Here is a 23999-nt window from a genome sequence, read left to right on the forward strand (position 1 = left end):
TGGGGACATATATCCCTGGCTATATATTCTGGGGACACTGGCTGTTTGCCATTATGTGCATTTGCTGGTGAAAATCTGTGTTATTATGTGCATTTGCTGGTGAAAATCTGTGTTATTATGTGCATTTGCTGGTGAAAAGCTGTCTTGTTATGTGCATTTGCTGGTGAAAAGCTGTCTTGTTATGTGCATTTGCTGGTGAAAAGCTGTCTTGTTATGTGCATTTGCTGGTGAAAAGCTGTCTTGTTATGTGCATTTGCTGGTGAAAAGCAGTCTCTTGTTATGTGCATTTGCTGGTGAAAAGCAGTCTCTTGTTATGTGCATTTGCTGGTGAAAAGCAGTCTCTTGTTATGTGCATTTGCTGGTGAAAAGCCGTCTCTTGTTATGTGCATTTGCTGGTGAAAAGCCGTCTCTTGTTATGTGCATTTGCTGGTGAAAAGTCGTCTCTTGTTATGTGCATTTACTGGTGAAAAGCCGTCTCTTGTTATGTGCATTTACTGGTGAAAAGCCGTCTCTTGTTATGTGCATTTACTGGTGAAAAGCCGTCTCTTGTTATGTGCATTTACTGGTGAAAAGCCGTTTCTTGTTATGTGCATTTACTGGTGAAAAGCCATCTCTTGTTATGTGCATTTGCTGGTGAAAAGCCGTCTCTTGTTATGTGCATTTGCTGGTGAAAAGCCGTCTCTTGTTATGTGCATTTGCTGGTGAAAAGTCGTCTCTTGTTATGTGCATTTACTGGTGAAAAGCCGTCTCTTGTTATGTGCATTTACTGGTGAAAAGCCGTCTCTTGTTATGTGCATTTACTGGTGAAAAGCCGTCTCTTCTTATGTGCATTTACTGGTGAAAAGCCGTTTCTTGTTATGTGCATTTACTGGTGAAAAGCCATCTCTTGTTATGTGCATTTACTGGTGAAAAGCGGTCTCTTGTTATGTGCATTTACTGGTGAAAAGCGGTCTCTTGTTATGTGCATTTACTGGTGAAAAGCGGTCTCTTGTTATGTGCATTTACATGGGGAAAAGTGGTCTCTTATGTGCATTTAGTGGGGAAATTTTGTCAGTAAAAATCTTTTCAGTAAATTTTTAGGTATTTGTCAGTAAAAAATAACGTGAAAGGTTGGCAACACTGGCAGGCTGTGTGGCGCAACGGGAAAGATACAGGCAGCCCACCTTGGGCTTGGCAGGGGGGAGGAGCCGACGTCAGCGAGCGAGAGTAGGGTGGCCGCAGGCAGCCATAAATACGCAGTGTGTGACTGTGTCGCACTCGCAGAGCCTCTCAGCCTGAGTCAGTCCAGAGACTAGCAGACTCGCAGGAAGCCAAAGCCAGCCAGGAGCAAGCCCATGGAAGAGGGGTAGGAATGGGGTATCACATGCATGCGTAAAGAGGTGGAAGGTGTGGGTGTGATTAGGCAGGACATGGGTGTGGTTATGTGGTTGGGCGTGGCTAATTTAACCACTCCCATAGGCGCCAGAGAAAATCTTGCACCCAGGTGCCAGGCACCCCAGGCTCACCCCTGTTTACAGGTGCATCACTGTGGCATGTTTGTTTGTTGTGTGTTCCGAAGTCAGCAGAAAAACACCTGACCTCCCAGAGTGGACTGTGGAAGAAGGCTGAATAACTAAATAGCCTAGGCTAAATATCACTAGGAGGGCAGGGCTAGATACGAACAGCAATATACAGTATAGACATAGGAAGTGTTTCTGATGCAGGAACCAGGACTAACTAACGTTTAAAGAGAATCTTTACTGCATGTCTTAATACCTTTTTTTAATTACAATACTGTATTTATTTAAAAATTATTTAGCCAATGTTTATCCACTGTAACATCTTTCCTCTGTCCTGAATACATTTAACTGTCTAGACCATTTTTTTTTTTTTTTTGACCACTGCATCTGACTGGGAACTTACATTACACATCTGTTTTATAACAGATTAGCGTTTATATAGCAGTGACATCTTCCACAGAACTTTCCATAATGTCTATAATCATGCCACTGACTGTCCTCAGAGGAGCTCACAATCTAATACCTACCATAGTCATAGTCTAATACCCTACCATATTATTATTGTTATTATTATTATTATTATTATGTATTTATGTAGCACTGACATCCCCTGCAGCACATTACAGAGTACATAGCCATGTCACTGACTGTCCTCATAGGAGCTCACACTCTAATCCTACCATAGTCATAGTCTAAAGTCCTACCATATGATTATGTATTTATATAGCACTGACATCTTCTGCAGCACATTACAGAGTACATAGTCATGGCACTGACTATCCTCAGACGGGGGCATGTGCATGGCTGGGGCGTGCATGCGCAGTATGCCCCGGACCAGAGGACTTTCCAGGGCCATTTGCAGAGGATCCAGATGGCGACTGAGGACAATGGGGGACTGATCAGGCCGTAGGGGGCTGGAGGAAGCCCCTGGTATGTATACTTTTTTTTTTTGGGCGATTTGTGGTGCTTTGAAAACAGGTAGGCAGCAGTACCCAGCATGCAGCGCAGGTAAAACTGAATACCTAGGATGACTTGGGATTGCCCGGAGCTACAGGTAATTTTTTACAGCCTCTGGTATATAGGCGGTTTCTGACGTGACAATTGGAATGCAAAGTGACAGAAGAAATATGCAGCCCGGCTTTGCTGAGCTCTGCGTTACAGAGCAAGTCCCTGCAAACAGCAAATACACAACACACTAATGTCTGCTTATCACTGATCGCACAGCCCGCCTACAATCACTGCTGACAACTTCATATCCACCCTAAATACAACGAGCAACCCAGTATAGAATCCTGTGCTCCTGATGCTGGAACCACCTATACAGAGCCGCAGGGCCGGCCCGCTCATGAGGCGGGGTGAAACATTTGCCTCAGGCGGCAAACTTCTAGGGGCGGCACCCGCCCATCCGTGCGGCCGCCGAGCCGGAGGGGTAGCGGGCAGGACGGGGGTATTGGGCCTAGCGGTGGGGAGGGGGGTCGGACCCCCCCTCCCTCGCCTGGGCCCCCCGATCTGCGCTCCCCTCCAGCTGTAAATAGGAAGTAGCCGATGCTCGATAGTAAGAGGAACGGGCGGGGAGGACTCACCTTTTCCGCGTTCCAGCGTGCGCTCCACTGACGTCACTTCCTGCATCGCCGTCCACTTACAATACAGTGGGCGGCGATGCAGGAAGTGACGTCAGTGGAGCGCACGCTGGAACGCGGAAAAGGTGAGTCCTTCCCACCCGTGCCTCTTACTATCGGCATCGGCTGCTTCCTATTTACAGCTGGAGGGGAGCGCAGATCGGGGGACCCAGGCGTTGGGGTCCGACTGGCGGCAATTTTTTTCTAAATTTGCCTCAGGCGGCAAAAAGTCTAGGGCCGGCCCTGCAGAGCCGGATCATCCACTAGGCAACTTAGACCGGTGCCTAGGGACTGGGGTGAGTCTAGGGGCCCAGTTTATGCTAGGCTCCAACAAAGCTTGCCCAAAAAGCGAGGTGGCCATCAAGTGCAGGCCCAAAGTCATTGCTTGCCTAGGGCCCCATTTCACCTTAATCCATCTCTGCACCTATAACACACACATGGGCTTTATTTGATTGGTCATGCTCCACCAGGGAATCCTAGCAAAATAAGTGAAAGGGCCAGGGGTCGCCAAGCTAAAGGAGGACCCCAACCCAACCAAAACGGGGCTTATTTATGATCAGTTGATGTATCAATGCCCATACAGTATGTGTATAAAGGTAATCATTCAATTTACAGAAATCAAAAACCGTACACTTTAAACATATATACCTACTAACATTTTAGACCTATTCTACATAAAAATCATTTCACCTCTTTTGTTTCGAGCCATTGCAAGTAAACTTTAGAGACTGTTTTACTTGAAAATTGCAGAAAATCAGCAATTAGAAAAAAAAAATCACAAACCAGCCTGCCTGATAATTTTTTCTCTGCTGTGTTTGTGTCTTTTTATGCACATTTTCAGACAGTGATTTGTTCATGCATACGATAGAAGTGAATCTGTTCGACTTTCACACAAACCACACATTTTCGGAGTCCCCCACTGACTTATATTAAACACGAATCATACGTGAAAAAAATGGACCTGCCGCTTGATTTTAAAACCTAGAATAATTGCAAAAGCTCCAACCCCCTTGATGTCCTCACACCCCTCCCCTTGCCTACCCCTGGTGACCCTCTCAGCCTGGAGGCCATCTCACAAGGGTTATAAAACAAGTGTGGCCATCAGGATCTTCACACCCATAACAAGTGTAGCCACAAAACCACCTGATGTGGAGTATCGGAGGGAGGTAAGGTTAGTATTTGGGGGCCCCTCCACACCTTTGGACCCCCTGCAGTTGCAGGAGCTGCTCCCCTGTAGTTACGCCCCTGCTTGCCCAGCCCCCCCCCTTTCTCCTTTCTGTGCTGCCATGTGGAGACAAGGCGTGGTCAAGCCGTCACTCACCAGGCTGTCCAATCAGAACATGGTAGTAGGGACATGACTACCCTGCCCTAGAGGTCTAAGGACGGGGTATCTTGGCCAGTGGGTGGAGTTTTGCAAGGGTAGATCTCCAAGTATGCAGCAGACAGCTGCCCTACTGTCACTGCTTCCATCAATATAATTTCACAATACTGCACTATTTGCGTTACAGGGAAAGGAGGGCATGAAGTTGAAGTGGACCTGAATTCTTGCACAGGACAAAAGGAAAAATAGAGGAATGCACCCTGTGTGTATTTAGAGAGTTTAGCCTGTCTAATTCCCCCTCATCTGTGACCAAGCACAAGTTGTAATTTGATCCCTCAGTTGTGTCAGCTGACTGCCACAGCTTATTTGTAAAAACAGGATATTAACATAATGTCTGCTTCCATGAAAGCAGGAAGTAGACACACTGCAGATTTATTGCAGGATTTGTATCAGCTGTAACAAAGAAATGTTTTTCTTTAAAGGTTATTATGCTGTTGCTTATCTTTTAGAGCAGACAGGAAGTTCAGAGTTCAGGACCGCTTTAATAAAATAATTTTACTGAACTTGGGCTTCCACTGAAGCTCCTGACCTGCAACTGCTTGTTCTTTATAAACTGGGCTACTGAAACAAATGAGATAATTGCAGGTGTTTCTAATAAAGAGCTCAAAGAGCATACATTGAATGTATTTATTTGTTTTTATCTAATCATCCTTGATGGATGAGACTTCCTGCATTAGCATGAGAGCTGAGTGGCAAACAAAATGGCCGCCCTCAGGCTAACATCTTGATTATGTTTGTGGCACCTTGCGGTCTGGGTTTATTATTAGATTTTATAAACATTAATAATGACACACGGGGTGGTGTTGGTTCTTGGAGGGGGACCAGGAAGGTTGGATAAGCCTTGGCGTGTGTAGTGTGTGCAGATTTTAGGAATGTGTCTTCCCTATTGAAATTCCTCTCAGTATGCCTGGACTTGTCTGGTCTTCTCCTCTCCTGACGTTCTAGGGGTGTGACTTCCTCTCCAGATCTCTGACGGTTTAATGATTAAGAGCCTGACAATGGAATGTGATTAAACCAACAGGATCGACAGCGCTACACCCACTACCTGGCCTGGGACAGGTACACAGGAGACGTGTCTTCCTGGAAGTCCTCATGCCACCAGAGGGGACATTGGAGCTGCTGGCACTCTTCTGCGATTGGTCGTGATTTACTGATCAGGAAGAAGTGAGGCATTCCCGGGATCGAAGCAGGTTACAGGTAGGAACATTGGGTGGAGCAGCCCATTACAATCTGCAGCTGTTTGCTTACTGTACGTTTTATGTCCTGTGTACACAACATGCATCTGAAATTCTGGAGGGTCAGAAAAAGATTCTGTCTTTGAGACCTTAACAGCACCGGAGAGATCTGCGTATTTTTTCCCCCGGTAATATTGAACAAGGAACACAGAAGCAAAGTAGTTAAATACTGTGATGAATAACAGGCAGCAGAGCACGCCCAAAAACAATCATCAGGGCTTGCCTCCATCCCGAAACATAAGCATCTCTAGAACTAAAGATTAGGAACAGCTGCAACAATCAGAGTGTGAGAGTTATTCTGGCAACATAATCTTTTTTTTTTCAATTTGATCATTTCAATGAACAAAAATTATGAAATTTCCATTGAACGAAACTACACAAATGGGGCGATTTGGCATACGTTGGCTCAAACCCGACTACAATTATTCTAATCGAGATGCAAAATTTCAGAAATAGAGTACTAGGATACAAAAACTATAAAACTTAGTTCGATTAGACAGCCCTATTGTTGGACAATTAGATATACTTTATTGGTATAAAATGTAGTTGCTAAGGTGAAATCACCTCAAAATTGAGACTGATGTACATACCACACAGTCCCAAGCTAAGGGTGTACTATGTGTGGGGGTCTTGGCTGATTCCCCACCTCTCCTAGAGTCAGTTTAGAGAGGGGTGTAGCTAGCCCACATATAGACACATGTACAAATAGTCGTCCAACTCATTATCTAACCCTTAGATGGTGTAAACAATGACTCCCATCTGTGTATCGTGATTGGCACATGTAATCCACCAAAGTGGTGTGGGCAACTAACGTGTCTGGGTAAATAGCCTCCTGGTGTCTGTTGTCTGCTAGTGAGTGCAGGACTACCTTAATCCTGGTGTCCTCTACTAGACAACTGGTCCTACGGACCAAAGTCAGAGCTCTAACTTGGGCTGTTATGCTATTGGTGATTGTACTATGTGGTGAAGGGATATGTAAATATTGTGTTCACGGCACACTGTTGCAGTTCCTGACGAAGCCCTTCGAGGTGAAACATGTTGAAGTTTGTTATGTGTCACTGTATATGTAGTTTGCACTCTCGTACCTCCAACGACTTCGGTAATCACCCACTGTATCGTTTGGTAGGTAGGAGCAACTTTCTAGTCGATGACATTAGTTTTAAGGTGGTCCTGCACTCACTAGCAGAAAACCGACACGGGGCTATTTACCCCTTACACGGTAGTTGCCCATACCACTTCGGTGGGCTACACGTGCCAATCACGATACGCAGATGGAAGTCATTGTTTAGACCTTTTGAAGGTTAGAATTGGATGACTATTTGTACATATTGTGTCTGTGCGTGGGCTAGCTACACCCCTCTCCATACTGACTCTAGGAGAGGTGGGGGGATCAGCTAAGACCCCCACACATAGTACACCCTTGGCTTGGGACTGTGTGGTATGTACAGCAGTCTTATTGAGGTGAGCTAAGTTTTATACCAATAAAGCATAACTTGTTGTATATCAATTGGTGCTGTCCAATAGGACTAAGTTTTACAATATTTACAACAACAAAAAAATGTTTCAGTAAATCCCCTTAACCTCCTGGGCGATGATCCCGAGCTGAGCTCGGGGTATGTCACGCAGGAGGATTTCTCAGGCCCTGGTGGGCCGATTTGCATAATTTTTTTTTTGTTACACGCAGCTAGCACTTTGCTAGCTGCGTGTAACTTCCGCTCGCCGCCGCCGATCCGCCGCTACCCGCCGTGCCACGCAGCCCCCCCCAGACCCCTTGCGCAGCCTGGCCAATCAGTGCCAGGCAGCGCTGAGGGGTGGATCGGGACTCCCTCTGACGGCACGACGTCGATGACGTCATCGCGAGCGTTGCCATGGCGACAGGGGAAGCCAAGCAGAAGATCCCGTTCTCAACGGAATCTCCTGCTTGCGCTGAGCGCCGGAGGCGATCGGAGGGGGTGGGGGAATGCCGCTGCACAGCGGCTATCATGTAGCTAGCGCTAGGCTAGCTACATGATTTAAAAAAAAAAAAAGTGCTGCGCCTCCTCCTGGGCGATATAATTGTATTGCCCAGAGGGTTAAGCCATCACTAATTTGTATCACTATGTGTGTGGGCATCTGAGACGTTATTGCAGCAACAGTGCCCCATCCATTTTGCATAACAATTTCCCATAGTGGAAATGCCACGGGGCCCCAGGCCAAAGATGCTGCAAGTCGAGTCTGTGTGAAGGCCCATACACACGCTAGATTAAAGTCAGCGGAGGTGGCCAATAACGACCGTCTCAGCAGCTCCCGATCGGCACGATTGATCAAAAGACCAATCGTGTCGCCATGTTGCGTTTCCAAAAAGAAACTACAAAAAAAGGAGAACTGGCGGGAGCAGAGAGAATAAGACAAGCTTTGCGTCCGAGTTTGTGGATGTAATACATAATTGCTAATTGGATATCATCCTGCCTCCATTAAAAGCAGCAATACTGTTCTGTTTCCGTCAGGGCCGGATTTACCATAAGGCACTGTAGGCACGTGCCTAGAGGCGCCTGATGATGGAAAGGTAATTCACTCCCCTTCCCTTAGTGCCTCCCTCACTCCTACCCTGCAGACTCCTGAAGAGAGTGTAAATAAGAGGTTACTCACCCTGCTCTTGACATTCCACTGAACCCCCTTTTTAACTACTAAATACTGAGGGTACTTCTGACTATCTAATACTTGGGGGCACCTATGACAGGCAAGGGAAGTAAGGGAGAAGTGACAGCTGGGCCAGCCAGCACGCTTGCGATGCGGTTCGGCGGGGGTTTGTAGGAACATGAAGGGCAAAGTCTAAGGGTGTCAGGACATCTGAGCCTATAGGGTATAGGCCTGTGAGGTAAATCTGGGCCTGGTTTCCGCAGTTGCATATACACTTCCATGGTTAGGGACGGTGGAAAGCATCATGTTAGGATAGAGTTAATAAGAGATTCCTAGGCAATAAGTTAAGAGTAAGTAAATGGTTAGGGTTATGTTTAAGGTGAGGACTGGTCTGTACAAGTCAGGTTAATCATTCAAGATCAAGAGATTTAACTCCTTGTAAGGCGGTTACATCATTTGCAGGTTAGATAGAGGAAGGAGCAGAGTTCTCCAGCAGCACAGAGTATATCAGGAGAGGAGAGTTAGATAGAGGAAGGAGCAGAGTCCTCCAGCAGCACAGAGTATATCAGGAGAGGAGAGTTAGATAGAGGAAGGAGCAGAGTCCTCCAGCAGCACAGAGTATATCAGGAGAAGAGGGTTAGATAGAGGAAGGAGCAGAGACCTCCAGCAGCACAGAGTATTTTAGGAGAAGAGGGTTAGATAGCAGGAGGAGCAGAGTTCTCCAGCAGCACAGAGTATATCAGGAGAGGAGAGTTAGATAGAGGAAGGAGCAGAGACCTCCAGCACCACAGAGTATATCAGGAGAGGAGAGTTAGATAGAGGAAGGAGCAGCGTCCTCCAGCAGCACAGGGTATATCAGGAGAGGAGAGTTAGAGGAAGGAGCAGAGTCCTCCAGCAGCACAGAGTATATCAGGAGAGGAGAGTTAGAGGAAGGAGCAGCGTCCTCCAGCAGCACAGAGTATATCAGGAGAGGAGAGTTAGATAGAGGAAGGAGCAGAGTCCTCCAGCAGCACAGAGTATATCAGGAGAGCAGAGTTAGAGGAAGGAGCAGAGTCCTCCAGCAGCACAGAGTATATCAGGAGAGGAGAGTTAGATAGTGGAAGAAGCAGAATCCTCCAGCAGCACAGAGTATATCAGGAGAGGAGAGTTAGAGGAAGGAGCAGAGACCTCCAGCAGCACAGAGTATATCAGGAGAGGAGAGTTAGATAGAGGAAGGAGCAGAGTCCTCCAGTAGCACAGAGTATATCAGGAGAGGAGAGTTAGATAGAGGAAGGAGCAGCGTCCTCCAGCAGCACAGGGTATATCAGGAGAGGAGAGTTAGAGGAAGGAGCAGAGTCCTCCAGCAGCACAGAGTATATCAGGAGAGGAGAGTTAGAGGAAGGAGCAGCGTCCTCCAGCAGCACAGAGTATATCAGGAGAGGAAAGTTAGATAGAGGAAGGAGCAGAGTCCTCCAGCAGCACAGAGTATATCAGGAGAGCAGAGTTAGAGGAAGGAGCAGAGTCCTCCAGCAGCACAGAGTATATCAGGAGAGGAGAGTTAGATAGTGGAAGAAGCAGAATCCTCCAGCAGGACAGAGTATATCAGGAGAGGAGAGTTAGAGGAAGGAGCAGAGACCTCCAGCAGCACAGAGTATATCAGGAGAGGAGAGTTAGATAGAGGAAGGAGCAGAGTCCTCCAGCAGCACAGAGTATATCAGGAGAGGAGAGTTAGATAGAGGAAGGAGCAGAGTCCTCCAGCAGCACAGAGTATATCAGGAGAGGAGAGTTAGATAGTGGAAGAAGCAGAATCCTCCAGCCGCACAGAGTATATCAGGAGAGGAGAGTTAGAGGAAGGAGCAGAGTCCTCCAGCAGCACAGAGTATATCAGGAGAGGAGAGTTAGATAGAGGAAGGAGCAGAGTCCTCCAGCAGCACAGAGTATATCAGGAGAGGAGAGTTAGATAGAGGAAGGAGCAGAGTCCTCCAGCAGCACAGAGTTTATCAGGAGAAGAGGGTTAGATAGAGGAAGGAGCAGAGACCTCCAGCAGCACAGAGTATATCAGGAGAAGAGGGTTAGATAGCAGGAGGAGCAGAGTTCTCCAGCAGCACAGAGTATATCAGGAGAGGAGAGTTAGATAGAGGAAGGAGCAGAGACCTCCAGCAGCACAGAGTATATCAGGAGAGGAGAGTTAGATAGAGGAAGGAGCAGCGTCCTCCAGCAGCACAGGGTATATCAGGAGAGGAGAGTTAGAGGAAGGAGCAGAGTCCTCCAGCAGCACAGAGTATATCAGGAGAGGAGAGTTAGATAGAGGAAGGAGCAGAGTCCTCCAGCAGCACAGAGTATATCAGGAGAAGAGGGTTAGATAGAGGAAGGAGCAGAGACCTCCAGCAGCACAGAGTATATCAGGAGAAGAGGGTTAGATAGCAGGAGGAGCAGAGTTCTCCAGCAGCACAGAGTATATCAGGAGAGGAGAGTTAGATAGAGGAAGGAGCAGAGACCTCCAGCACCACAGAGTATATCAGGAGAGGAGAGTTAGATAGAGGAAGGAGCAGCGTCCTCCAGCAGCACAGGGTATATCAGGAGAGGAGAGTTAGAGGAAGGAGCAGAGTCCTCCAGCAGCACAGAGTATATCAGGAGAGGAGAGTTAGAGGAAGGAGCAGCGTCCTCCAGCAGCACAGAGTATATCAGGAGAGGAGAGTTAGATAGAGGAAGGAGCAGAGTCCTCCAGCAGCACAGAGTATATCAGGAGAGCAGAGTTAGAGGAAGGAGCAGAGTCCTCCAGCAGCACAGAGTATATCAGGAGAGGAGAGTTAGATAGTGGAAGAAGCAGAATCCTCCAGCAGCACAGAGTATATCAGGAGAGGAGAGTTAGAGGAAGGAGCAGAGACCTCCAGCAGCACAGAGTATATCAGGAGAGGAGAGTTAGATAGAGGAAGGAGCAGAGTCCTCCAGTAGCACAGAGTATATCAGGAGAGGAGAGTTAGATAGAGGAAGGAGCAGCGTCCTCCAGCAGCACAGGGTATATCAGGAGAGGAGAGTTAGAGGAAGGAGCAGAGTCCTCCAGCAGCACAGAGTATATCAGGAGAGGAGAGTTAGAGGAAGGAGCAGCGTCCTCCAGCAGCACAGAGTATATCAGGAGAGGAAAGTTAGATAGAGGAAGGAGCAGAGTCCTCCAGCAGCACAGAGTATATCAGGAGAGCAGAGTTAGAGGAAGGAGCAGAGTCCTCCAGCAGCACAGAGTATATCAGGAGAGGAGAGTTAGATAGTGGAAGAAGCAGAATCCTCCAGCAGCACAGAGTATATCAGGAGAGGAGAGTTAGAGGAAGGAGCAGAGACCTCCAGCAGCACAGAGTATATCAGGAGAGGAGAGTTAGATAGAGGAAGGAGCAGAGTCCTCCAGCAGCACAGAGTATATCAGGAGAGGAGAGTTAGATAGAGGAAGGAGCAGAGTCCTCCAGCAGCACAGAGTATATCAGGAGAGGAGAGTTAGATAGTGGAAGAAGCAGAATCCTCCAGCCGCACAGAGTATATCAGGAGAGGAGAGTTAGAGGAAGGAGCAGAGTCCTCCAGCAGCACAGAGTATATCAGGAGAGGAGAGTTAGATAGAGGAAGGAGCAGAGTCCTCCAGCAGCACAGAGTATATCAGGAGAGGAGAGTTAGATAGAGGAAGGAGCAGAGTCCTCCAGCAGCACAGAGTTTATCAGGAGAAGAGGGTTAGATAGAGGAAGGAGCAGAGACCTCCAGCAGCACAGAGTATATCAGGAGAAGAGGGTTAGATAGCAGGAGGAGCAGAGTTCTCCAGCAGCACAGAGTATATCAGGAGAGGAGAGTTAGATAGAGGAAGGAGCAGAGACCTCCAGCAGCACAGAGTATATCAGGAGAGGAGAGTTAGATAGAGGAAGGAGCAGCGTCCTCCAGCAGCACAGGGTATATCAGGAGAGGAGAGTTAGAGGAAGGAGCAGAGTCCTCCAGCAGCACAGAGTATATCAGGAGAGGAGAGTTAGAGGAAGGAGCAGCGTCCTCCAGCAGCACAGAGTATATCAGGAGAGGAGAGTTAGATAGAGGAAGGAGCAGAGTCCTCCAGCAGCACAGAGTATATCAGGAGAGCAGAGTTAGAGGAAGGAGCAGAGTCCTCCAGCAGCACAGAGTATATCAGGAGAGGAGAGTTAGATAGTGGAAGAAGCAGAATCCTCCAGCAGCACAGAGTATATCAGGAGAGGAGAGTTAGAGGAAGGAGCAGAGACCTCCAGCAGCACAGAGTATATCAGGAGAGGAGAGTTAGATAGAGGAAGGAGCAGAGTCCTCCAGCAGCACAGAGTATATCAGGAGAGGTGAGTTAGATAGAGGAAGGAGCAGCGTCCTCCAGCAGCACAGGGTATATCAGGAGAGGAGAGTTAGAGGAAGGAGCAGAGTCCTCCAGCAGCACAGAGTATATCAGGAGAGGAGAGTTAGAGGAAGGAGCAGCGTCCTCCAGCAGCACAGAGTATATCAGGAGAGGAGAGTTAGATAGAGGAAGGAGCAGAGTCCTCCAGCAGCACAGAGTATATCAGGAGAGCAGAGTTAGAGGAAGGAGCAGAGTCCTCCAGAGCACAGAGTATATCAGGAGAGGAGAGTTAGATAGTGGAAGAAGCAGAATCCTCCAGCAGCACAGAGTATATCAGGAGAGGAGAGTTAGAGGAAGGAGCAGAGACCTCCAGCAGCACAGAGTATATCAGGAGAGGAGAGTTAGATAGAGGAAGGAGCAGAGTCCTCCAGCAGCACAGAGTATATCAGGAGAGGAGAGTTAGATAGAGGAAGGAGCAGAGTCCTCCAGCAGCACAGAGTATATCAGGAGAGGAGAGTTAGAGGAAGGAGCAGAGTCCTCCAGCAGCACAGAGTATATCAGGAGAGGAGAGTTAGAGGAAGGAGCAGAGTCATCCAGCAGCACAGAATATATCAGGAGAAAGAGAGGAAGGAGCAGAGTCCTCCAGCAGCACAGAGTATATCAGGAGAGGAGAGTTAGATAGTGGAAGAAGCAGAATCCTCCAGCAGCACAGAGTATATCAGGAGAGGAGAGTTAGAGGAAGGAGCAGAGTCCTCCAGCAGCACAGAGTATATCAGGAGAGGAGAGTTAGAGGAAGGAGCAGAGTCATCCAGCAGCACAGAATATATCAGGAGAAAGAGAGGAAGGAGCAGAGTCCTCCAGCAGCACAGAGTATATCAGGAGAGGAGAGTTAGATAGAGGAAGGAGCAGTGTCCTCCAGCAGCACAGAGTATATCAGGAGGGGAGAGTTAGAGGAAGGAGCAGAGTCATCCAGCAGCACAGAATATATCAGGAGAAAGAGAGGAAGGAGCAGAGTCCTCCAGCAGCACAGAGTATATCAGGAGAGTTAGATAGAGGAAGGAGCAGAATCCTCCAGCAGCACAGAGTATATCAGGAGAGGAGAGTTAGAGGAAGGAGCAGCGTCCTCCAGCAGCACAGAGTATATCAGGAGAGGAGAGATAGAGGAAGGAGCAGAGCCCTCCAGCAGCACAGAGTATATCAGGAGAGGAGAGTTAGATAGAGGAAGGAGCAGTGTCCTCCAGCAGCACAGAGTATATCAGGAGGGGAGAGTTAGAGGAAGGAGCAGAGTCATCCAGCAGCACAGAATATATCAGGAGAAAGAGAGGAAGGAGCAGAGTCCTCCAGCAGCACAGAGTATATCAGGAGAGGAGAGTTAGATAGAGGAAGGAGCAGAATCCTCCAGCAGCACAGAGTATATCAGGAGAGGAGAGTTAGATAGAGGAAGGAGCAGAGTCCTCCAGCAGCAGAGTATACTGTATAAGGAGAGGAGAGTTAGATAGTGGAAGAAGCAGAGACCTCCAGCAGCACATTTGATTTGATAAGAAAAATATTTTGTTTTATAATTCAAACCACGCTGGTCCTTTCTATCCTGGTCCATTTTCCTTCATAATAACATGTGAAAATAAGAAATATATCAATTTAAAGGATAGGAATAAAGTTAAACACATTTTCAGCAGAAAAATACATCTACAGTATTTACATAGATCTGTACATCAGTCCTGAAAGAGGGACACATGCGGAAGAAAGATGGACAGGGGGATTTGGTTCCCAAAGAGGGACAGTTAAGAGCTATGAATATCTGTTGGCCCTCATACTACATGGAGGTGGTAAAACTGATCAGTGATTGGACAATCATAATTGGAAGTGTGTACCAGGCCTTGTTTTTTATAGCAGAGGCTGTGTACTTGATAGATGTGCTTTTCTGGCTGCTGTTTTTCTTACATTCTTAAACTGCTGGGACATTGTGCTACGTCAGATATTTTATTTCTGCGCGCTCCAGAGGGATTTATCTAAATCCCCAAATTCTTCTGCTGGGACAGGCAGTGAATGTTCTGACAGCGAGTCCCCCAGGCCCTGCCTGAACTCAGCTACATTCCACACAAGCTGCAGGCAGCAATAACAGATACTAACTATGGACACATAGCACACGCATGACAGCTGACTCTACAGGGCAGAAGAAGCAATGTGATTAGTGCACTGAAGAGCTGTAACCCGTATCAGCCAATCAGACATCAGTCAGGAAGGTAAATGTGACACTTTGGTCATGATAAGATTTTAGAGTGTAGGGTAAAAGGACCAAAATAGGAGGTGCAATCACTGGCTTGTTTAACCACTTCAGCCCTCAGTGTTTTTTCACCTTATGCATCCGAGCAATTTTCACCTCCCATTCATTCGCCAATAACTTTATCACTAATTATCACAACAAATTGATCCATATCTTATTTTTTCCGCCACCAATTAGGCTTTCTTTGGTTTGTACATTTTGCGACGAATTATTTTTTTCTAAATACATTTTAATAGGAAAATTAAGAAAAAATGGAAAAAAATCATTATTTCCCAGTTTTCGGCCATTATAGCTTTAAAATAATACATGCAACCATAATTAAAACCCACACATTTTATTTGCTCATTTGTTCCAGTTATTACACCATTTAAATTATGTCCCTATCACAATGTATGGCGCCAATATTTTATTTGGAAATAAAGGTGCATTTTTTCAGTTTTGCGTCCATCACTATTTACAAGCTTATAATTTAAAAAATATTAGTATTATAATCTGTTGACATGCATATTAAAAAAGTTTAGACCCTTAAGTATCTATTTGTTTTTTGTTTTTTTTTTCAAATTGTAATTTTTAGGGGTATCTGGGTATTTTTTGGGTGTGGGGGGGTAAACAGTTAATTTTAAATGTAATTTATTGTGTTTTATGTAAAAAAAAAAAAAATGTACAGTACAGACCAAAAGTTTGGACACACCTTCTCATTCAAAGAGTTTTCTTTATTTTCATGACTATGAACATTGTAGATTCACACTGAAGGCATCTAAACTATGAATAACACATGTGGAAGTATAGTACATAACCGAAAAGAAACAACTGAAAATATGTCATATTCTAGGTTCTTCAAAGTAGCCACCTTTTGCATTGATTACTGCTTTGCACACTCTTGGCAATCTCTTGATGAGCTTCAAGAGGTAGTCACCTGAAATTGTTTGCACTTCACAGGTGTGCCCTGTCAAGTTTAATAAGTGGGATTTCTTGCCCTATAAATGGGGTTGGCACCATCAGTTCCGTTGTGGAGAAGTCAGGTGGATACACAGCTGATAGTCCTACTGAATAGACTGTTAGAATTTGTATTATGGCAAGAAAAAAGCAGCTAAGTAAAGAAAAACGAGTGGCCATCATTACTTTAAGAAATGAAGATCGGTCAGTCTGAAAAATTGTGAAAACTTGAAAGTGTCCCCAAGTGCAGTCTCAAAAACCATGAAATGCTACAAAGAAACGGGCTCACATATGGACCGCCCCAGGAAAGGAAGACCAAGAGTCACCTCTGCTGCGGAGGATAAGTTCATCCCAGTCACCAGCCTCAGAAATCGCAGGTTAACAGCAGCTCAGATTAGAGACCAGGTCAATGCCGCACGGCGCACAGAGTTCTAGCAACAGACACATTTCTAGAACAACTTTTAAGAGGAGACTTTGTGAATCAGGCCTTCATGGTAGAATATCTGCTAGGAAACCACTGCTAAGGACAGGCAACAAGCAGAAGAGACTTGTTTAGGCTAAAGAACACAAGGAATGGACATTAGACCAGTGGAAATCTGTGCTTTGGTCTGATGAGTCCAAATTTCAGAGTTTTGGTTCCAAACACCGTGTCTTTGTGCGACGTAGAAAAGGTGAACGGATGGTCTCTACATGCTTGGTTCCCACCGTGAAGCATGGAGGAGGAGGTGTGATGGTGTGAGGGTGCTTTGCTGGTGACACTGTTGGGGATTTATTCAAAATTGAAGGCATACTGAACCAGCATGGCTACCACAGCATCTTGCAGTGGCATGCTATTCCATCTGGTTTGCGTTTAGTTGGACCATCATTTATTTTTCAACAGGACAAACACACCTCCAGGCTATGTAAGGGCTATTTGACCAGGAAGGAGAGTGATGAGGTGCTGTTCCACAGTCACCAGACCTGAACCCAATCGAGATGGTTTGGGTTGAGCTGGACCGCAGAGTGAAGGCAAAAGGGCCAACAAGTGCTAAGCATCTCTGGGAACTACTTCAAGACTGTTGAAAGACTATTTCAGGTAACTGCCTCTTGAAGCACATCAAGAGAATGGCAAGAGTGTGCAAAGCAGTAATCAAAGCAAAAGGTGGCTACTTTGAAGAACCTAGAATATGACATATTTTCAGCTGTTTCACACTTTTTGGTTATGTACTATACTTCCACATGTGTTATTCATAGTTTGGATGCCTTCAGTGTGAATCTACAATGTTCATAGAAATGGAAATAAAGAAAATTCTTTGAATGAGAAGGTGTGTCCAAAGTTTTGGTCTGTACTGTATGTACGTGTAGTTTTACAATTTGGCCACAGTAATTTTAGGGAATTCTATCCTGTAAGCCAGAGCAGGAAGGAGGACGTGTTTTTTTTTCCTTGCTCAGAAAGACGCAGCTTCTCATAAGAAGCTGTCGGTCTTTCTACCGGGACTTAGATCAATGAATGGGAACCAATGAATGGGAACTATGCTCCCATTCATTGATCTCCAGGCTAACGAGGGGCAACACAGGAGCGCGCGGAAACACGCAGCAGCGCAACAGCAGCCGCTTGGACGGGACAATCACGTCCAAGCGGCTAAAATGGTTAAAGTGTAACTGTCGGGCATAAAATCAAAAATCAATTATTTATTTTTATCTGGTAAACAAGTAAAAAGGATGCAAACCAGGTAATCCAAAAGTTAAAATCACTATTACTTTTCTTGTTGATAAATGATCATTCCCCAGTTTACCTGATTTGGTACACACTAAATTTGGTATGCACAAAGGGAGTTGCAGGGCATGCTGGGTTGTCCTTTTTTGCTTCTCTACTTTTCCCTCAGACTTAACTAATGCAGCCTGATTGGCTGAAGCCTCTTTCCCTCCTGTTTTCCCCTCCCACATCTCTATTCCTCTCTGATTGGCAAATATTCCTCATGCTGAGACAATGTGAAGTGAAATGTGGGCATATCAGGCAGAGGAGAGTAAGGGAGAAAATAACATCAGGATTCGCTTCAAAATAGCCACAGTTAAAATGGGAAATGCTAATAAGGATTTTTTCTTGTTTTACTGTAGTAAAATCACTAAAATCAAAAGTGGACAGTGCAATACATATGTTATGTAAGTAGAGCAAGTATTTATATACTTATATATGTGGGGTTTGTTTCTGAGATAGTATAGCTGACAGCTCTTCTTTAAAGGGAAACAGGGAAGAGGAGCTGAAACATATTATGATACTAGACAAATTGGAGGCCTACACACATAAGAAGAAGTCGATGAAACAATTTTTCCAGAGGTGGAAAGCTTTCCTACTACAAACTACCGGTATATTCACTCATGACTTGCAAGTATTGGTGAGCCCTTTCAAGTATACCTCATGGTACGCAACAGAGCAACTCAAAGGCACCCTAGGCCGGCTGGAGCTAAATCGAAATCTGACAACCCAACCAGAACCTGAAAACAGTCAAGGGACCTACTAGAAATGAAAGTGCGATCCAGCACTAACTAAAAGAGAAGAGAGAGTGAAAATGGGAGGGGGGAGGGGACTTTGGGAGGGGATCAGGGGGGGAGGGGGGGAAACAAATGTTATTCAAGTTATCTTTTGCAACATGAAAGTGTTTATATGTTTAATATGTTTGAAAACCAATAAAATATTTGGAAAAAAAAAAAAAAAAAAGGGAAATGGGATTGAGAGGAGCCCGAAATGTATAAAAAGGTTTAAACATAGGTGTGAAATTAAGATCAAGGTAATATTAGCTTACCTGATATTGAAGGTCTAAGCCTAAATGCTTGAAAGAAGAGTTATTGCCCACAAAAAAGATGCATTTCGTGGGCTGTAATCTCACTTCTTCAGGTCAATAATGTGCCTGAAATGCAATGAACGGAGCCAGCAGTGCCTCTATAGGCTTAGACCTTCAATATCAAGTAAGGTGATCTTACCTTGATCTTAATATCATACCTATGTTTTAAAGCTTGTTATACATTTTGGGCACCTTTCAATCCCCTGTACCATATGGCACCCTCCTGAGGAGGGCAAAGACAGCAGTCTCTCTAATTTCAGAGAGGGAACGACCAGAGTGACCAGTCATAAACACGAATGCGGGATCGTCGTTCCCTGCATGCGCTGAAGCTGGTCGCTGCTTGGCAACCCTGGTTTGTGAGTGAGCCTTTTTTTTTTACTCATATTTAATTTATCATCCTTTTGACTTACTACACCATTTAGGGTTCTTTTTCTTCTTTTGTGTTCCATTTTGTTTAAAGTGACTTGATCCACTCGAATTCCTCATGTTTAAACGGAACCTGAACTGAGGGACATATGGAGGCTGCCATATATATTTCCTTTTAAACAATACCAGTTGCCTGGCATGCTGCTGATCATTTAGCATCCTTAGTGTCTGAATCTCACCTGAAACCAGCATGCAGCTAATCCAGTCATATTTTTGTCAGAAATATCTGATCTGCGGCCTGCTTGTACACATGTCCGCTCTGATGCCCCTGCAGTGTAGCAGCTGGAGCCTGGAGAAGATGCGCTCCCCCGTAGGCAACATGGGGAGACACATCTGCCTGGTTTGGGATTATCGAACAGAAGTGTGGCCCGCTTGCTGCCACGGATACATTGCAGCGTGACAAGTGTGAACGACTCCTCTGTATAACTTACTCTCTGCTTAGTAATGAGTCGAGAACGGACAAAAAAGGGCTGTTCTCCGTGGGAACAGAGCCTTAGCGACACTGATGCGCGGACAATGCCTGAGCATATTGTTCCCCTATTCACCCCGCCTCCTGTAAGCCACTCCGTTGTACGCCAAGCGTCATGCCCCCTCCATAGCAACAGAGGCGTCGCTAGCTAGAATTTGTTCTTAAAACTGATAGTGTGGGATGACTAATTAATTGAAACAGTGGGAGGGAATTTGACTGTAGTCAGATAAAAAGAATAGCATAGACTCCCTCCACCGTTGCAGGCTGAGTGATCATGGAGACAGAGCCTGTGAGCAGGGAACTTTTACTCATAGACAATGTGCCATTTTAGACTGTGAATCACGATTTCACTCATTCATTTTCACTACGATTTTAAAGAGAATCTGTACTGTCCGATTTGTACAATGAAACCTACCAATCGAGTCACTGTGAAATGATCTCCTGGATCCCTCTTTGCCGTTTCCGCTGCTCCCTGCCGCGATCCTAGCTTTTAATCGCCAGTTATAGGCAGAGTTTACAAACAAAAAACATGGCCGCTAACCAGGAAGTGATGAAGTGATGTTTGTGTACGTGTGTGTGTGTGTGTGTGTGTGTGTGTGTATATATATATATATATATACACACACACACGTACACACATACATACATATCATGTTACAGTATACTACAAGTTTTTATTGCATAGTGAATTATCTGCACTCCAGTCTGGGATTCTCAAAGTTTCTCAGCATGTGACAGGCAGCTCCCTACCCCCTCAGCCTCACAAACAAACCACACAGAGCCTGCAGGGGGAGTGCATAACCTGTATTCATTACAACGGAGGCAGCCCATTCCTCCCTGGGTTGACAAAGCTTGACAAAGAAAAGATTAGATATAGTACAGAAACAGTGCAACTAGAAAAGGCTGCAGTAATCCAGACCACAATCGAACAGGTATAGCAACTTATAGGATAGAAGAAATAAGGCTGAAAATGTTGTTAGAGTCTCTTTATTGTGACTCAACGAGTATACCGATTATGATTTAAAACAGAAGAAAAATAACCAAGCAGGAAATAATTTCGGATTATCGGATCACTCAAAAATTGCATAGCACTGCATAATAATATTAAAATTGTTTTACTGATGGACTTGTGCTGATGAACATTGTCTTCTTATAGGGCCAGAGATGCCTTCTCCAACAGACATCCTGAAGAAGGAGCTGGAGGAGGAGCTGAAGCTGAGTAGTGAGGACTTGCGGAGTCATGCCTGGTACCATGGGCCTCTCTCCCGACAGGTGGGTGCAGCGAATCAGCTATGTCACAAGAGCATAGGGAACCATAGTGAGCTTGTGATGACAAGACCTCTCCCCAGCCCGTGACGTGCTTCAGCCATGATTCTTTCCGGGTTCCACCAATTGGAGGGAGTGGATGTGGCAGCTTATAGTCAAACCCATCATACACTGTGTAGACACAGATGTACAGTTTCACCCCTTCAGCACACAAATATAGAATCAGATTCATTTTACTCATCAAGCACAACAGGGGCCGTGCCTGGAATTGGGTTTGGCACAGAGAAGCAACAGGATCATAGTACAACAAAGTACAGTAAACAACAAGATACATTAAGACAAACAGTGTTTCACAAGGCAGTCCATTGGTCCATCGGCTGCAATCTTAGGGGGTGAAGAAAGTGAGGGGGGGTGGATGCTGGAGGTGGGAGGGCATGGAGGGGGTTCAAGAGGTTTACTGCAGAGGTGAAAAGGAGTTCTTATGCCTTTAGGTTCTGGTGGTGATGACCCAAAACCTTTGGCCTGATGCTGATTAGCCAACTGAAGAAGCAGTGTCCAGGGTGGGACAGGTAATTGGCAATTCTCACCGCTCTGGAGTGCAGTCTGGAGTTGTGGAGGAGGTCCAGTGAGGGCAGGGGTCTCCCTGTGATCCTCTGCGTACATCTGATGACCCTCTGCAGTTTGTATCTATCTCTGGTGGAGGAGCCAGTGTACCAGACCAGGATGGAAGAGCAGAGGACAGATTCAATGGTGGCGGTGTAGAAACTTGTCAACAGCTCCTTGGCCACTCCAAGCTTTTTCAGTTGGTGGAGGAAGAATAGTCTATGCTGGGCATTCCTCTGGGTGGAGGAAGTGTTTGCCTTCCAGCTCAGGTTGTCGCTGGAGATAGAGCTGGCAGGTCAGCTTTGTTAGATAGTGGATCTTCCAAATGCTTGTTCTGAGTATTAGCATCTGTAGTGCATGGTTTTGTGACCAGGGACTACTTCCTTCAGGGAGGAATATTATATTTGGTCAGCACTGCTTTCCTGCAGTCTCTGCCCCTTCCTGCTCCCATTACGGTAGTATCCCCCATACCCACACTGTGCATGCCACCTCCTTAACCACTTGCCGACCGCCCCCAGCCGATGGGCGGCGGCAAAGACTGGGCCCAAACGACCGCAATACGCCCATCGGCGGGGGCGGCTGCGGGAGTGGCTATGCAGCGATCGCGTCATTCGTGACGCGATCAGCCGCCGGGGACTGGCTCCGCCCACCGCTCGTAGTAACCCGCCGGCCGTTCGGAAGCGCCGGCGGGTTACTAGCACCCGGATCGCCGCATTTACATTGTATAATAGGCTTTGTAATGTATACAAAGCCTATTATACTGGCTGCCTCCTGCCCTGGTGGTCCCAGTGTCCGAGGGACCACCAGGGCAGGCTGCAGCCACCCTAGTCTGCACCCAAGCACACTGATTTCCCCCCCCCCCCTGCCCCCTGATCGCCCACAGCACCCCTCAGACCCCCCCCTGCCCACCCCCCAGACCACTGTTTGCACCCAGTCACCCCCCTAATCACCCATCAATCACTCCCTGTCACTATCTGTCAACGCTAGTTTTTTTTTTATCCCCCCCCCCTGCCCACTGCCCCCTCCTGATCACCCCCCACCCCTCAGATTCTCCCCAGACCCCCCCCAGACTCCCCCCCCCCCCGTGTACTGTATGCATCTATCCCCCCTGATCACCTGTCAATCACCCGTCAATCACCCATCAATCACCCGTCAATCACCCGTCAATCACCCGTCAATCACCAGTCAATCACCCCCTGTCACTGCTACCCATCAATCAGCCCCTAACCTGCCCCTTGCGGGCAATCTGATCACCCACCCACACCAATAGATCGCCCGCAGATCCGACATCAGATCACCTCCCAAATCCATTGTTTACATCTATTCTCTCCTCTAAACACCCACTAATTACCCATCAATCACCTATCAATCACCCCCTATCACCACCTGTCACTGTTACCCATCAGATTAGACCCTAATCTACCCCTTGCGGACACCCAATCACCCGCCCACACGCTCAGATTGCCCTCAGACCCCCCTTTATCAATTCACCAGTGCAATATTTACATCTGTTATTCCCTGTAATAACCCACTGATCACCTGTCAATCACCTATCAATCACCCCCTGTCACTGCCACCCATCAATCACCCCCTGTCACTGCCACCCATCAATCAGCCCCTAACTTGCCCCTTGCGGGCAATCTGATCACCCACCCACACCAATAGATCGCCCGCAGATCCGACATCAGATCACCTCCCAAGTGCAGTGTTTACATCTCTTCTCTCCTCTAAACACCCACTAATTACCCATCAATCACCCCCTATCACCACCTGTCACGGTTACCCATCAGATTAGACCCTAATCTGCCCCTTGCGGGCACCCAATCACCCGCCCACACCTCAGAACGTCCTCAGACCCCAGCCCTGATCACCTCGCTAGTGCATTGCTTGCATCTATTTCCCCCCTCTAATCACACCTTGAGACACCCATCAATCACCTTCTGTCACCCCCTAGCACACCTACCCATCAGATCAGGCCCTAATTTGCCCCGTGTGGGCTCCTGATCACTCGGCCAAACCCTCAGGTCCCCCTCAGACCCCCTTCCGATCACCTCCCCAATGCATTGATTGCATCTATTTTCCCCTCTAACCGCCCCCTGAGACACCCATCAATCACCTCCTGTCACCCCCCTAGCACTCCTATCCATCAGATCAGGCCCAAAACATCCTGTCATCTAAGAGGCCACCCTGCTTATGACCGGTTCCACAAAATTTGCCTCCTCATAGACCACCTGTCATCAAAATTTGCAGATGCTTATACCCCTGATCAGTCATTTTGAGAAATTTGGTTTCCAGACTACTCACAGTTTTGGGCCCGTAAAATGCCAGGGCAGTATAGGAACCCCACAAGTGACCCCATTTTAGAAAGAAGACACCCCAAGGTAATCTGTTAGGTGTATGATGAGTTCATAGAAGATTTTATTTTTTGTCACAAGTTAGCGGAAATTGATATGTATTGTTTTTTTTTTCACAAAGTGTCATTTTCCGCTAACTTGTGACAAAAAAAAAATCTTCTATGAACTCACCATACTCCTAAC

General features: G+C 46.5%; 1 protein-coding gene across 1 annotated transcript in view; it reads left to right on the plus strand.

Annotated features, from left to right (window-relative positions):
• Positions 1-23999, plus strand: part of LOC137542245 (breast cancer anti-estrogen resistance protein 3 homolog) — a 93862-nt gene that overhangs the window by 15972 nt on the left and 53891 nt on the right. Inside the window, exons 2-3 of the mRNA XM_068264015.1 lie at positions 5521-5696; positions 20750-20865. Coding sequence (XP_068120116.1) covers positions 20758-20865 — 108 coding nt within the window. The 5' untranslated portion in view covers positions 5521-5696; positions 20750-20757. The remainder of the gene's footprint in view (positions 1-5520; positions 5697-20749; positions 20866-23999) is intronic.

Source organism: Hyperolius riggenbachi, chromosome 12, assembly GCF_040937935.1.
Source record: "Hyperolius riggenbachi isolate aHypRig1 chromosome 12, aHypRig1.pri, whole genome shotgun sequence".
In the NCBI taxonomy this organism is placed as follows: Eukaryota; Metazoa; Chordata; class Amphibia; order Anura; family Hyperoliidae; genus Hyperolius; species Hyperolius riggenbachi.